Below are 14,934 nucleotides of genomic sequence, written 5' to 3'. Positions count from 1 at the left end.
ATTATTACGGCAGAAGCCTTTGTTGGCTCTGAGAGCGTATTGTCGACTCTGCGCAACAATGTTTTATGTTCGCGAAACGACTGTTGTGGTACACCGATTTTCTGCTACAGTCCTGAGAAATGAAGCTGTGTACTAATTTATCTGTTTATCTTTCATAATAGCACGTTACATACTGTCTCGTGAGCAACATATTCCTTTTATAATTCGTATGTCCCGTAAGATTCGAGAAAAACGGTATATGAATTTTTGGCAAAAGTTGACGGAAATATGACCTATTATATTAAAAGTTAGCCGCAATATGACATATTACTAAAATTTGTTGAAATATGAGTTTATATGCACAATCAAAATACACTTTTCGACACTAAAATGCCTAGATTTGTGTATAATTTTTTCTAAAATTCGCCCTGTAGTTCAGAAAAATATGACTTGTCATTAAAATCCGGGCCCTGGTGATGAAACATCAGACTGGTGATAAGCTAGGATAAAATTATAACTTCGTAGTAACATGTTACTCTATTCTTGTAATATACGTGAATAATTATTTAGCGTCGTTGAGCGAATGTGAGCCGCTCTCAGCAGCCAAAATAGTACAGTCTCCGTTTTCAGAGAGGCTAGGATGTGGAATAAACTAACTCAGTCTGTCGCTGTTTTTGCCCGAGAGCGCTGGGCTCGAGCGAGTATGAGCGAACAAAACGCCCTTTGCAGACCTCTAGTCTGGAGCGCTCTAAGAGTTCATGTTACGGGGCAGCCGCAACTGTACAAGCCCATTTTGGAAAATTAAGAAACCGCGAAAGTTGCTTAATCCCCCAGCTTTTATTGTGTACACACGGTCGGTTTCGGAACAGTTAAAGTTCCATGTCTGGTGCAAGAAAATAAAATCACTTAATCAGCATGCTTGAGGAGCACGCGTAGCGACTCAGTTGTTCTCTGCCGTCTCCAAATTGTGGACACACGCAGTTGACCCACAGCTATCTCCTTCGCCGTGAGAACCCGCCCAAGTGTCGCTGTGGTGCAGGGCTGACAGTGGTCGATCTTCTGATGGACTGCCCCCTTTTAGCCCCCTTGCGGCAGTCCTTTAATTTAACCAGCTGCACTTCCTTTAATTCTAGGTGACAATGCCTCTATAGCTGACTCAGTTTTACGTTTTATCCGTGCAGCTGGGTTTTATCACTTCCTCTAGTGTGGACGCTCTCGCATGATTTCTCAGGCTACACCCACTCCAGTGACTTTTAATTGTGACGTGGATACCAAAATAGTGTCTTTTATGCTAACAAGTTGTGTTGGTACCTCTATCAGCGATTTCCAGCTGGAGGTTCTTCGTTTGTAGTTGAGTGGTTGACCTTTTACCTGATCCTTCAACCGCTGTAGTCTGTTTTACTCTAGTCAACTATTTCCTCTGCTCGTTTAAGTGGCCTCTATTTTGTGTTATTGCGGTGTTCATTTTAGCTCTGAACCCCTTGGTGTTCCCTCCCTGACCGCTACGGTCGGAGGTTCGAATTCTGCCTCGGTCATGGATGTGTGTGATGTCCTTAGGTTAGTTAGGTTTAATTAGTTCTAACAAGAGAACCTCCCCATCGCACCCCCCTCAGATTTAGTTATAAGTTGGCACAGGCCTTGAAAAACTGAACAGAAATCGATCGAGAAAACAAAAAAAATGGTTTAAATGGCTCTGAGCACTATGGGACTTAACATCAATGGTCATCAGTCCCCTAGAACTTAGATCTACTTAAACCTAACTAGCCTAAGGACATGACACAACAGCCAGTTATCACGAGGCAGAGAAAAATCGAGAAAACAGGAAGAAGTTGTGTGGAACTATGAAAAAAATAAGCAAAATATACAAACTGAGTAGTCCATTCGCAAGATAAGCAACATCAAGGATAATGTGAGCTGACGAGCGCCGTGGTCCCGTGGTTAGCGTCAGCAGCTACGGAACGAGAGGTCTTTGGTTCAAGTCTTCCCTCGAATGAAAAGTTTATTTGCTTTATTTTCGCAAATTTATGATCTGTCCGTTCGTTCATTGACATCTCTGTTCACTGTAATAAGTTTAGTGTCTGTGTTTTGCGACCGCACCGCAAAACCGTGCGATTAGAAGACGAAAGGACGTGCCTCTCCAACGGGAACCGAAAACATTTGATCGCAAGTTCATAGGTCAACCGATTCCTCCACAGGAAAACACGTCTGATATATTCTATACGACACTGATGACGGCATGTGCGTCACATGACAGGAATATGTTGTCGACCCACCTAACTTGTACACTTGGCGAATGGGTAAAAAGATTCTTCTACCCTGCCCGATTTAGGTTTTCTTGTGGATGTGATAATCACTCCCAAAAAAGTGATGAAATCATAAGAGTTTGTCACATAAACTGCAACAAATGAATGCAACAGTTTCACAGTCGCACAGTTTTCCCTGTGTTCTGTCAAAACATATGTTTTTAACGTTTTCAAATTTTTCCGTGTGTAGAACGTCAAATCCTGCTTATGTCAAGCAAATCTGAACATCGCCTGGAATTTTGGAGAACGAAGTTGATTATATAAAAAATTCAACTTTTCACTCGAGGGAAAACTTGAACCAAGAACCTCTCGTTCCCCAGCTGCTCACGCTAACCCTGTGTGTGATTTGCAGGGGGGGGGGGGGATGGGGGGATTTCCCCCCCTCTGCATCAGACCATCCCCTCCTCTGGTTTTAGTTTATGCGTCCCAACCTGGGATGTTTATTTCCCACGCACTGGAGTAAAACTTTACATATAATTTAAATTTGTGGTGCCGAACACTGAAAGTTTTTAATAAGTCTTACTATTAATACTATTAATATGTTTCAGTTTTCTATCATCAGTATAAGTAAAGCTCTTCACAAATGTGCCTCTACTCTTCGAATTCCCCTCGTATACCTGTATGTAGATGATTTTGTAAATAAGCTTTACCTATGATGCACTCTTAAAGCTATAACAAGGGATGGCTTTTCTGATAGTGTATACGCGTGAATAGTGAGTTTCGGCATTAACATCTATTTATAAATAGCTGTTTAACCATGCGTCCAAGCTAGTAACATACATAATTCTAATAACCCCCGAAGACATCCGCCCTCCCAAGCACAAATCGCACCCTGCGCTAACCACGGGACCACGGCGCTCCTGAGCTAACACTCTCCTTGATGTTGCCTATCTTGCTCATGGACTACTCAGTTTGTATATTTTGCTTATTTTTTTTCATAGTTCCACACAACTTCTTCCTTTTTTCTCGATTGATCTGTGTTCTGTTTTTCAAGGCCTATCCACAGTGCCAACTTAAAACTAAATCTGAGGGGGGTGCGATGGGGAGGTTCCCTTGTAAGTTCTAGGCGACTGATGACCTCGGAAGTTAAGTCACATAGCGCTCAGAGCCACTTGAACCATTTTTTCCCTCCCTCTGGGTGCAGAGGTTACGCTTTTACTGTATAGGCCTTTTACAAGTACGTCTGTCTGGAACAGGGGACTGATGACCTCGATGTTTAGCCCCCATCAAACCCTAAAACAAACCAACCAACCAACTTAATCATCAGAGGTCATTGTCACCCCAACTTTGATTTCTCGATATTTCGAAACTGCAGTTTTGTACCTGCGATGCCTATCTTGTTGGCGCCGAACGCCTTGGCGGCGGCGACGGTGAGCAGCCCGACGGGCCCGGCGCCGATGACGAGCACTTTGCAACCCGGGCAGACGCCGGCCAGGCGGCACGCGTGCACCCCCACAGACAGCGGCTCCAGGAGCGCCCCCTCCTCCAGCGACACGTGATCTGGCAGTCTGCATACAAAGCCACGTGGTCAGCGGTCGATTCAATCTACCGACACCGGAAATCAGCTATAACCTAGATGGAAGATGTTACAGCATGTACAGGGTGTCCAGAAAAGGGCTTCCTGATTTCAAAATTAAATATCTCGAAAACAAAGATCGATAGAGGAATGCAGTAAACAGTATATTTGTATGAAAGCTGTAAGAAGTTTATACAGCAGTTTGAAATAATAGTTACAAAAGCTGCCAACAGATGGCGCTGTATGCTGTACAGCTCATATCAGCATACATAAGTGAAATAATCGTATGAATACAATCTTTGCAAACAATCACATCACAATGTTTTCAAAATGTTCACCATTGGCACTACAGAGGTGGCGCGAAGGAAGAATGAAATTCGCCATCACATTTCGTAGTGTCTCAACCAAATGGATTCACATGCCACAGAGATCGCCGATTCAAGCTCGTCCAGCGTGGCGGTATGCTTCGGGTACACCATGTCTTTCACTGTGCCCCACAAAAAAAAGTCACAGGGAGTCAAATCCGGCGAATATGGAGGCCAATCCATGCCTGCACCAGTAAATTTGTGGTATTCCAAAGCAATGACTCTATTCCCGAAGTATTCCTCAAGAAAGCGAAACACTTGTTCGGTCCGATGTGGTCGGGCACCATCTTGGATAAACCATTCAGTACCTGGTCGATCCTCTAACGCTTGCTGTGTGGCGACAAATTGTTCCAAAATTGCAACGTAACGTGCACCAGTGACCGTTTCTCGAATGAAAAAAGGGGCAATAATGCCTCTGCTGCATACTGCAGCCCACACAGTAACTTTAGGAGAATACAGTGGTTTCGCTTCACACCAATATGGCTTTTCGGAACCCCAAAATCGCCAGTTCTGCTTATTCACGTATCCATTCAGGTGGAAGTGTGCTTCATCTGTAAACCAGATGCAGCCAACATCAAATCCTTCACTGTCAATCATTGTGAGCATCTGATTAGCAAAGGCAAACCGTTGTTGCACAGCTCGTACGGGTATGGCCTGGTGCGTTTGAATTTTGAATGGAAGCATGTGTAGGCTCTTTCTCAGTATTTTCTGCGTGCTGGAACGCTTCAAACCAGTCTCAGATGCAATTCTACGGACGGATGACATTGGATTTCGGTGAATAATTCCAGAAACTGTGGCGATATTTTCATGCGTAACTGCGGTTTGCTTGCGGCCAACATGCCCCACTAGATCATCAGTTACGCTGCCTGTTCGTTGAAATTTTGCGAAGAGCGTACAAATGGTTTTCGCATCGGGTCCGTTTGGAACATTAAATCGTGCTTGAAAACTTCGCCTTGTTGCCGTAGGACTCTCTTCTAACCTGTGGTACTCTAGCACCAGAAAAACGCGTTGTTCAATGGAGTACATGGTTTTAATCTCTTCCTTCGGTACGCTAACCTCCTTTGACGTTTCAATAGTGGAACTAATCGCTCTGGGCTTCTGATCACTATTTGTACTAGGCATTACGTATGGCGATTACAGCGCCATCTATTAGCAGGTTTTGTAACTATTATTTCAAACTCTGTATAAACTTCTTACAGCTTTCACAATAAACATACCGTTTACTACAAAAAAGGGTAACAGATGGCGTTGAACAGCAACACAACAGCGACCACTCATGAGAATCGTGTATAAAATGAACTGTAGTGAGAGAGGGAGTCAGATGCGCAAACATTTTTCGTGTGAGCACTTAAAAGTTCAAATGTGTGTGAAATCTTGTGGGACTTAACTGCGAAGGTCATCAGTCCCTAAGCTTACTCACTACTTAAACTAAATTATCCTAAGGACAAACACACACACTCATGCCCGAGGGAGGAATCGAACCTCCGACGGGACCAGCCGCACTGTAGCACTTAAAAAATGGGAGAAAATGACGATGTTGTCTAAAGTGTTATGGGCCGACGTAGCCCATTTTACACTCTTAGGGTTTGTCAAAACCTATTTGTTCAGAATTTGGGCTACCGAGAATCCTAGAATTGTCGTGGAATCCCAGTTACATGACGAAAAAGTCTCGGTGTGGTGTGGATTACCACATGAATCGTGACTGGATCCTTTTTCTTAGAGGAAATTCTGTGCGCTGCTTTTCAGACTGTCACCGTGACCAAAGAAGACGAAGTAAATATTCCTGAATTCCAATCAAGAACAACTGCCAAGATGGAAACATAGAAGTAAATATCCTCGTAGTAACGAAGCAGCTTAAATCACTTAATAAAGGCAAGGCCTCCGGTCCAGATTGGATACCAGTCAGGTTCCTCTCAGAGTATGCTGATAAAATAGCTCCATCTTAAGCAATTATATACAACCACTCGCTCACAGCTACATCCGTAACTCAAGACTGGAAAATTGCTCAAGTCACATCAATACCCAAAAAGGGAAGTAGGAGTAATCCGGCCGGCCGGAGTGGCCGAGCGGTTCTAGGCGCTTCAGTCTGGAACCGCGCGACCGCTACGGTTGCTGGTTCGAATCCTGCCTCGGGAATGGATGTGTGTTATGTCCTTAGGTCCGTTAGGTTTAAGTAGTTCTAAGTTCTAGGGGACTGATGACCTCGGAAGTCCCATAGTGCTCAGAGCCATTTGAACCATTTTAGGAGTAATCTGCTGAATTATAGGCCTATCTCACTAACGTCGATTTGCAGTAGGGTTTTGGAACATATACTGTATTCGAACATTATGAAGTATCTCGAAGAAAACGATTTATTGACACACAGTCAGCACGGTTTCAGAAAATATCGTTCTTGTGAAACACAACTAGCTCTTTATACTCGTGAAGTACTAAGTGCTATCGACAGGGGATGTGAAATTGATTACATATTTTTAGGTTTCCAGAAGGCTTTCGACACCGTTCCTCAAAATCGTCTTCTAACCAAACTGCGTGCCTACGGAGTATCGCCTCAGTTGTGCGACTGGATTCGTGATTTCCTGTCAGAAAGGTCACAGTTCGTAGTAATAGACGGAAAGTCATCGAGTAAAACAGAAGTAATATCCGGCGTTCCCCAAGGAAGTGTTCTAGGCCCTCTATTGTTCCTGATCTATATTAACGACATAGGAGACAATCTGAGTAGCCGTCTTAGATTGTTTGCAGATGATGCTGTCATTTACCGTCTTATAAAGTCATCAGAGGATCAAAAGGACTTGCAAAATGATTTAAATCAGATATTTGTATGGTGCGAAAAGTGGCAATTGACCCTGAATAAGGAAAAGTGCGAAGTTATTCACATGAGTACTAAAAGAAGCCAGCTTAATTTCGATTACGCGATAAGTCTCACAAATCTGAAGGCTGTAAATTCAACTAAATACTCAAAGATTACAATTACAAATAACCTAAATTGGAACGATCACATACATAATATTGTGCGTAGAGCAAACCAAAGACTGGTATTCATTGGCAGAACTCTTAGAAGATGCAACAAGTCTACCAAAGACTGCTTACACTACGCTTGTCCGCCTTATTCTGGAGTATTGCTGTGCGGTGTGGGATCTGCATCAGATGGGACTGACGGATGACATCGAGAAAGTACAAAGAAGGGCAGCTCGTTTTGTATTATCGCGAAATAGGGAAGATACTGTCACAGACATGATACGTGAGTTGGAGTGGCAATCATTAAAACAAGTTAGTTTTTCGTTGCGACGGGATCTTCTCATGAAATTTCAATCACCAGTTTTCTCCCCCCGACTGCGAAAACATTCTGTTGGCACCCGCCTACATAGGGAGAAATGATCATCACGATAAAATAAGAGAAATCAGTGCTCGCACAGAAAAAATTAGGTGCTCGTTTTTCCCAAGTGCCGTTCGAAAGTGGAACGGTAGAGAGACAGCTTGAAGGTGGTTCATTGAACCCTCTTCCAGGCACTTTATTGTGAATAGCAGAGTAATATCGAAGATGTATAGATGTAGACGTGTGCAAGGTACCCCAAAATGTTACAGAATCGTAGCATCCGTAGTCTTGCTAATAAACATCTGGTTAAAGGTACGACTTTTATGCAGGATGGCGTTCCACGCCATATTGCTGCACACTTGAAATATCTCTTGCATACATCGTTTGGTGAGGATTTCCAGGTCCCAGGCAGCAACCCGCGCGATTGTTGGTTGTCATATTGCCAGAAGTCGCAAGACTACCGCGATCGTCCGACCTCATTAGAGGCGCCAGATGACAACATCCGAGCAATTTCTCACGTCACCTACTGGTATGCTGTACAGTGCTGTTCACAAGATTGTCCATCATTTACAGGTATTGTTGAAGAATCACCGACATGTTGAACATTTGTATTTTCTAAAAACCAGTCGCTATACAATTTATTGCGTTTGTAGCACGTGAAGCACAATCTGTTCGTCATTTTGTGTACCGTTTTCTGTTTCAACAAAATCCCATGTTATTTCAAGCGTGTGTCAATTTTTAGCACTATACCTACATTATTCTGTAAAGTACTGAATTTCAAAATAACTGACTTCTGGGTCACCCTCTATATTTATACTCATACGGGACAGCTGAGCAAAGTGCCTATGGCGGGAAAAGTGCCACTGCGGTCACAGCAGCTACGAGGTGCCGATATCCTAAGGGAAATGCCTCAAATTATTCTCCATCGAGTCTACCAACAATGCTGCTCGAGGAACATTCGCAACCTCTACTATAATGATCACATTATAGTAGAGGTTGAACATGCCACTTCAGTTCTAAGGTATTTTTTATTTTTCAATACTTACAGCACCACTGGTTTCTGGCTGTGATAACTTTGTGTTGTGACCCCGAGCGCCCTGATGGACAAGTATAGGACGCGGTGTACCACCAGCGAGCGCAGAGTACGGCGCTCGGGGTCACAACACAAAGTTATCACAGCCAGAAACCAGTGGTGCTTTAAGTATTGAAAAATAAAAAGTATCTTGCAACGGAAGCAGTATCATAAGCCTCTCGTATTCTTGAGCGCCCAATCACCCCATGAATCTTCTCTGCTGCGCCGCTCTTCAGAGTTATAATATTTTTTCTGGATTTTCATTATCCTGATGTAATGTAAGAAGGTGGGACATGGATAAACTGACAAAACCATAAGTTGTAGAGAGTTTCAGGGAGAGCATTAGGGGACGATTGACAAGAATGGGGGAAGGAAATACAGTAGAAGAAGAATGGGTAGCTCTGAGGGATGAAGTAGTGAAGGCAGCAGAGGATCAAGTAGGTAAAAAGACGAGGGCTAATAGAAATCCTTGGGTAACAGATGAAATATTGAATTTAATTGATGAAAGGAGAAAATATAAAGATGCAGTAACTGAAGCAGGCAAAAAGGAATACAATCGTCTCAAAAATGAGATTGACAGGAAGTGCAAAATGGCTAAGCAGGGATGGCTAGAGGACAAATGTAAGGATGTAGAGGCATATCTCACTAGGGGTAATATAGACAGTGCTTACAGGTAAATTAAAGAGACCTTTGGAGAAAAGAGAACCACTTGCATGAACATCAAGAGCTCAGATGGAAACCCAGTTCTAAGCAGAGAAGGGAAAGCAGAAAGCTGGAAGGAGTATGTAGTGGGTCTATACAAGGGCGATGTTCATGAGGGCAATGTTATGGAAATGGAAGAGGATGTAGATGAAGATGAATTGGGAGATATGATACTGTGTGAAGAGTTTGACAGAGCACTGAAACACCTAAGTCGAAACAAGGCTCCAGGAATAGACAACATTCCATTAGAACTACTGACAGCCTTGGAAGAGCCAGTCCTGACAAAACACGACCATCTGGTGAACCAGATGTATGAGGCAGGCGAAATACCCTCAGACTTCAAGAAGAATATAATAATTCCAAGCAGGTGTTGACAGATGTCAGAATTACTGAACTATCAGTTTAATAAGTCTTGGCTGCAAAATACTAACACGAATTCCTTACAGATGAATGGAAAAACTGGTTGAGCCAACCTCGGTGAAGATCAGTTTGGATTCCGTAGAAATGTTGGAACACGTGAGGCAATACTGACCCTACGACGTATCTCAGAAAATAGATTTAGGAAAGGCAAACCTACGTTTCTGGCATTTGTAGACTTAGAGAAAGCTTTTGACAATGACACTGGAAGACGCTCTTTCAAATTCTGACGGTGGCAGGGGTAAACTACACAGAACGAAAGGCTATTTACGATTTGTATAGAAAACAGATGGCAGTAATAAGTGTCGAGGGGCATGAAGGGAAGCAGTGGTTGAGAAGGCAGTGAGGCAGGGTTGTAGCCTATCCCAGATGTTTTTCAATCTATATACTGAGCAGCAGTGAAGGAAACAGAAGAAAAATTCGGAGTAGGAATTAAAATCCATGGAAAAGAAACAAAAACTTTGAGGTTCGCTGATGATATTGTAATCCTGTCTGAGACAGTAAAGTAGCTGGAAGAGCAGTTGAACGGAATGGACTGTGTCGTGTAGGGAGGATATAAGATGAACATCAACAAAAGCAAACACGAGGATAATGGTGTAGCGGCACTAATTTTTAAGATGGGAAAGTTGGTTTTGTGCGATACTCTGAGCCCAAGTTACAGCCAGGTGCGGGCAGGATTGCAGTGAGTTACGCATACCAACGTTTGCAAAGTAGGGTGGAGGCCACGTGGCCATCGAACCAATGAAAAGAGTAAAAGCAGCGGTCCGCGTGGCTTAAGCTCTAGGCATAACGCAAGCTCTAGGCAGAATGAGCCCACTGGCGCAATATGGGTGTGGAGCGTACGTGACTCGGAGCAGCATGTTAGCAAAACAGCGTCACACAGCCGAGTATAAATAGGTGCCGTTTTCTAATGAGATTCATTCAAGTGTGGCAGCTCTCCTGGATGGCGAGGAGTGTCACACCGCCGGCTACACGCGGCAACAGATGGGGCGCCAGGGTCCCAGTCCACAGTGGGTCTTTGGTTCGACCCTGTGAGGCCAACGCTGGGTCCACAGCCAGTCAGGGAGGGCCACTCTTCGGCTCGCTGCCGCGGGCAGTCATCTCAGCTCCCGACTCACGCTGGAGACTTCTCGAGGTGAGGAACACAGATTCGGACGCCGGATCACGGGCGGTCGTTGCCGCCGCATTCTCAGCTACGCCAGGGAGGAAGAGGCAGCAGTGGAGCCGGCCTACGGCTCCCGGCGGAGCAGCGCAGAAACGACGAGGACGGTGGCCACTGAGTCGTCTGCTGGCACAGCCATCCTGACGTATTCGGAACTCTGCAGCTGGCGTACAGGGCCGGCACGCACAGCGTATTACACTGAATCGCTAGGGCGGTGGCCTCAGTATTGTGGGACCCAGTGACGCAGAACGAGGTTAATGGGGCTCTGTAGCTAAAAAAAAAAAAAATCATTTGTAAAGTTCTCGCCGAGTTTTAATACGGCAACTCCTGGCACTCACCCACTACATTTGGTGTCTTCCCGCTACATTTGACCATCCTGATACATTCGGTGGCAGAAGTCGCCACAACAATGTAATGTAGTCGAATTAAATTGGGTGATGCTGAGGGAATTATATTAGGAAATGAGATGCTTAAAGTAGTAAATGTGATTTGCAATTTGGGGAGCAAAATAGCTGATGATGGTCGAAGTTGAGAGGATATAAAATGTAGGCTGGCAATGGCAAGGAAAGCGTTTCTGAAGAAGAGAAATTTGTTAACATCGAGTATGGATTTAAGTGGCAGAAAGTATTTTCTGAAAGTATTTGTATGGAGTGTAGCCATGCATGGAAGTGAAACGTGGACGATAAATAGTTTAGACAAAAAGAAAATAGAAGCTTTTGAAATGTGGTGCTACAGAAGAATGCTGAAGATTAGATGGGTAGATCGCATATCTAATGAGGAGGTATTAAATAGAATTGGAGGGAAATTTGTGGCACAGCTTGACTAGAAGAAGGAATCGGTTGGTAAGGCATGTTCTGAGGTATCAAGGGATCATCAATTTAGTATTGGAGGGCAGCGTTGGGGGTAAAAATGGTAGAGGGAGAACAAGAGATGAATACACTAAGCAGATTCAGAAGGATGAATGTTGCAGTAGGTACTGGGAGATGAAGAAGCTTGTACAGGATAAAGTAGCATGGAGAGCTGCATCAAATCAGCATCTGGACTTAAGACCACAACAAGAACAACAATGTAAGAGTTAATTTAGTGTCTTTGTTACTGTGAGGGAACGACACTTTCCTCTTTTTAATGAAAATGTGTTGAAAGTGTATCTCATGACTCCATAATCCTACTTTAGTAAATGAAATTCCGATCATTCTATTACAAGGCATGCAGCTTTTGTGTAAATGCGTTCATGTGGGCAAAATGGCCATCTTGGCGGTGGCTTCTGGCCACATTGTGCACGAAGATAATGTAAAAGCATTGACCGAAAGAAGGGCTGAGCGGTGATCCTTACAGCCAGTCCTTATAACAATGACAAGGAAGTGGCAAATAAAGAAAGAGAAAAAGTACAAAGTGAAAAGAAAGAAAACTGAAAGCAGCCGAAAACAAGAAAGGCGGGGCTAGTATCTTCCTGCAGTGGGACGGTACTTTTCTCTTAGCCGCTTGTTTACACTGTTGAACCCGGGTCATGGGGAGCTGCTTGCTGGTGAACTCACGCTGCCCGAAACAGTGGGTTCGCTGGTGCCAGGTCACCCTCAACTTGTAGCCATACTCTCTGTTCATATCTTCAGGGAGATTTTGATAGTCTCTCTTATTTTTCCACGGCCGCCAAACAAGAACACGAGATTCTTGAAAATTAATAGGTCGGTACAGTCCTGGTGATATGCAGCTGTATCTGATTTATTGTGGTCCACTCTTTTCTTTGAACTGTCCTATGACATCCCACAATATGACGTTGCTAGTCAACGGACAGCCGATGTAAGACAATATTCAGGGTGAACATTCATAAAAACGACGAACTACAGGGAAGGATTCCTGACTGGAAATGGAAGAAAAAATGTCCTATGATCATATGTGCGGAAATGGACAGTGTGCGTGCAACGACAAGAAATCATCCCGGAACATAATACAGAACTGCATCGCATCCAGGTCACAACAGATGTTCTGGCGGCTTCCATGGGATGCAGTGGACGCGTTCACACATCGCATCACGGATTACCGCACTCTTTCGCATGTTACGGCCTCTTTCCAAATAGCGTCAGGGGCGTCATGAACACGCTTTTCAGAGGTCTGCACATCAACTTGTTCAGCATACACACCGCTTATCAGCTGCTGCAGAGATAAATGTCCAGGGGTTTAAGTCCAGTGCTACAGGGCCCCCGAATCTTATCGAGCGTCCAGGGAAGATGTTGTTGAGGTGCTGGCAAATTGTAATGCGAAAGTGGGGTGGTGCTCCGTCGTGCAGAAACCGCATAACCTGTCATATTGCCAAAAACTCGTTCTCAAGCAGCCCAGGCAGGGTATTTCGCAGGAAGTCCAGGTACGTTCCTTCGTCAAGGCGTTGTGGAATAATAACTGATCCAAGTATATGTTCGCCAAGAATCGCTGTCCACACACTGGTTCTGACCCTAGGCTACTGAGACATCTCAACCATTCCCCGAGGGTTGTCTGTAGCCCACAAATGACGATTATGCAGATTGACGATGCCAGTTCTGGTAAAGGTTGCTTTATTGGTGAAGAGGAGCGATGACAGAAATCCCATAGACAAAATTCTTCCCGTAGACGGAAATCCGCTACTGATAATCCCAGCACTCGTTGCAGATAATAATGATAGTAGGGGCTGTCATGCAGGATACACGTAATCCTACTGTGGCTTACACCATGTTGGCGGGACACTCGCCAAGCGCTTGTACTATGGTTCGTCTCAATATCCTGCAGAACCTGGTACTCCAAATGTGGTGTACGCACAGCTCGCTGCCTCCCTGCACGTTCGACCATCTTAAAGGGCCTATGATCACACAAACGCCCAAAAAGGGCTTACAATGTCGTGTTATGTGGTTGGTGTCTATGGGAGTGTTTTTTTTTTTTTTTTTTTTTTTTTTTTGGCATAACCATGCTGCCTTTCGACCTTTTCCATCTGCTGGGCCGTACAAAAACACCATTTCGGCTTGTTCCCGATGTGAATACAATACCATTCTAGTGTTTACAGTACGCTGCGTCAATTACACAGCCTGCAATACACAAGGAAGACAAGGCACATGGTTAGAGGAACTTTCATTCGTCAGCGTCATCTACCGTGGAAACGACGCATTTCGGGACATATTTTCATATTACCTTCTTTCTACCGTTTCCAGTCAGGAATCCGTCCCTACAGTTTGGCGGTTTTATTAACGTTCACCCTGTCTAGAGGACGAACATCACCACACTCCAGCAGTTAGTAGCTCGCTTTAGCGTTTCATAACTTCGAGGCATAATACCGTAAATGATTTTCTTCGTATTTATCCTGGCCGTGGAAGCCTACAAACTTACGGTGTATCTTTTTGCATCTGTGCTACTCTTAGAATGCAGCTGTGATGACCGACTGAACTTCAGTTTCGCCAGAGACCCTGACCCGGCCGGAAATAGTGATGGTGGTTACCACTGAAACACACGGTTTTCGGTAACAGAGGTTCCTTTCGTCTCCAGTTTAACCTGACTGTTAAAACCATTCAAAATAACCGGTCTTTTAAAAAACCGATTTTCGGTTTTTACTGCTGTTTCTTCCAGTAATTAACGTAGACTTTAGACAAAGATTGAAAAATTCTAATGGCTGTGAAGGAGGAGGAGATACTTTTCGATACGGGGTTGAGGTTGTGGCAGAGATCGATCCCACTGTCTCCAGCACAGATTGCCAAAGTGAAAGAGAGAGATTCAGTGACAGCGAGAGCGAGAGATCATAAGCTGAAGCTACCCTTCATTGTCACTTTTGGATGTTATCCAATTTTCACCCTGAAGCAGCCACAAAATTAAGGATTGAATTATTATCTCAAGAATACAGCACGTCAATAAAATTGTGTGTAAACGAGTATTAATGAAATTCATCTTCTCTTCCAAGAATACTGTAGATGGTTTCTCCTTACATAATGCCTCTAGCTTGTTGTGGATCCTCTAATTTTTAAGTGTTTAAAGCAAATAATACACTGCATTTCGTAAAATATACCTGCAGACAAGAGGTGGTACCATTCTGCAATACTACTGATGTTCGAGAATAACATCGTGAATCTACTTTATAGACCGGATGGAGGCA

The 14,934-nt window shown here is 44.0% G+C and overlaps 1 protein-coding gene across 1 annotated transcript in view; it reads right to left on the bottom strand.

Moving 5' to 3' along the window:
- The window catches only part of LOC124803279 (sorbitol dehydrogenase-like), a 78,114-nt gene that overhangs the window by 26,233 nt on the left and 36,947 nt on the right, over positions 1-14,934 (bottom strand). Inside the window, exon 5 of the mRNA XM_047264462.1 lies at positions 3,606-3,790. Coding sequence (XP_047120418.1) covers positions 3,606-3,790 — 185 coding nt within the window. The remainder of the gene's footprint in view (positions 1-3,605; positions 3,791-14,934) is intronic.

The sequence above is a fragment of the Schistocerca piceifrons genome, chromosome 6 (genome assembly GCF_021461385.2).
Source record: "Schistocerca piceifrons isolate TAMUIC-IGC-003096 chromosome 6, iqSchPice1.1, whole genome shotgun sequence".
Classification (NCBI taxonomy): domain Eukaryota; kingdom Metazoa; phylum Arthropoda; class Insecta; order Orthoptera; family Acrididae; genus Schistocerca; species Schistocerca piceifrons.
Note: the sequence above shows the minus strand (reverse complement) of the source record. Positions and strands in the feature narration are given on the sequence as shown.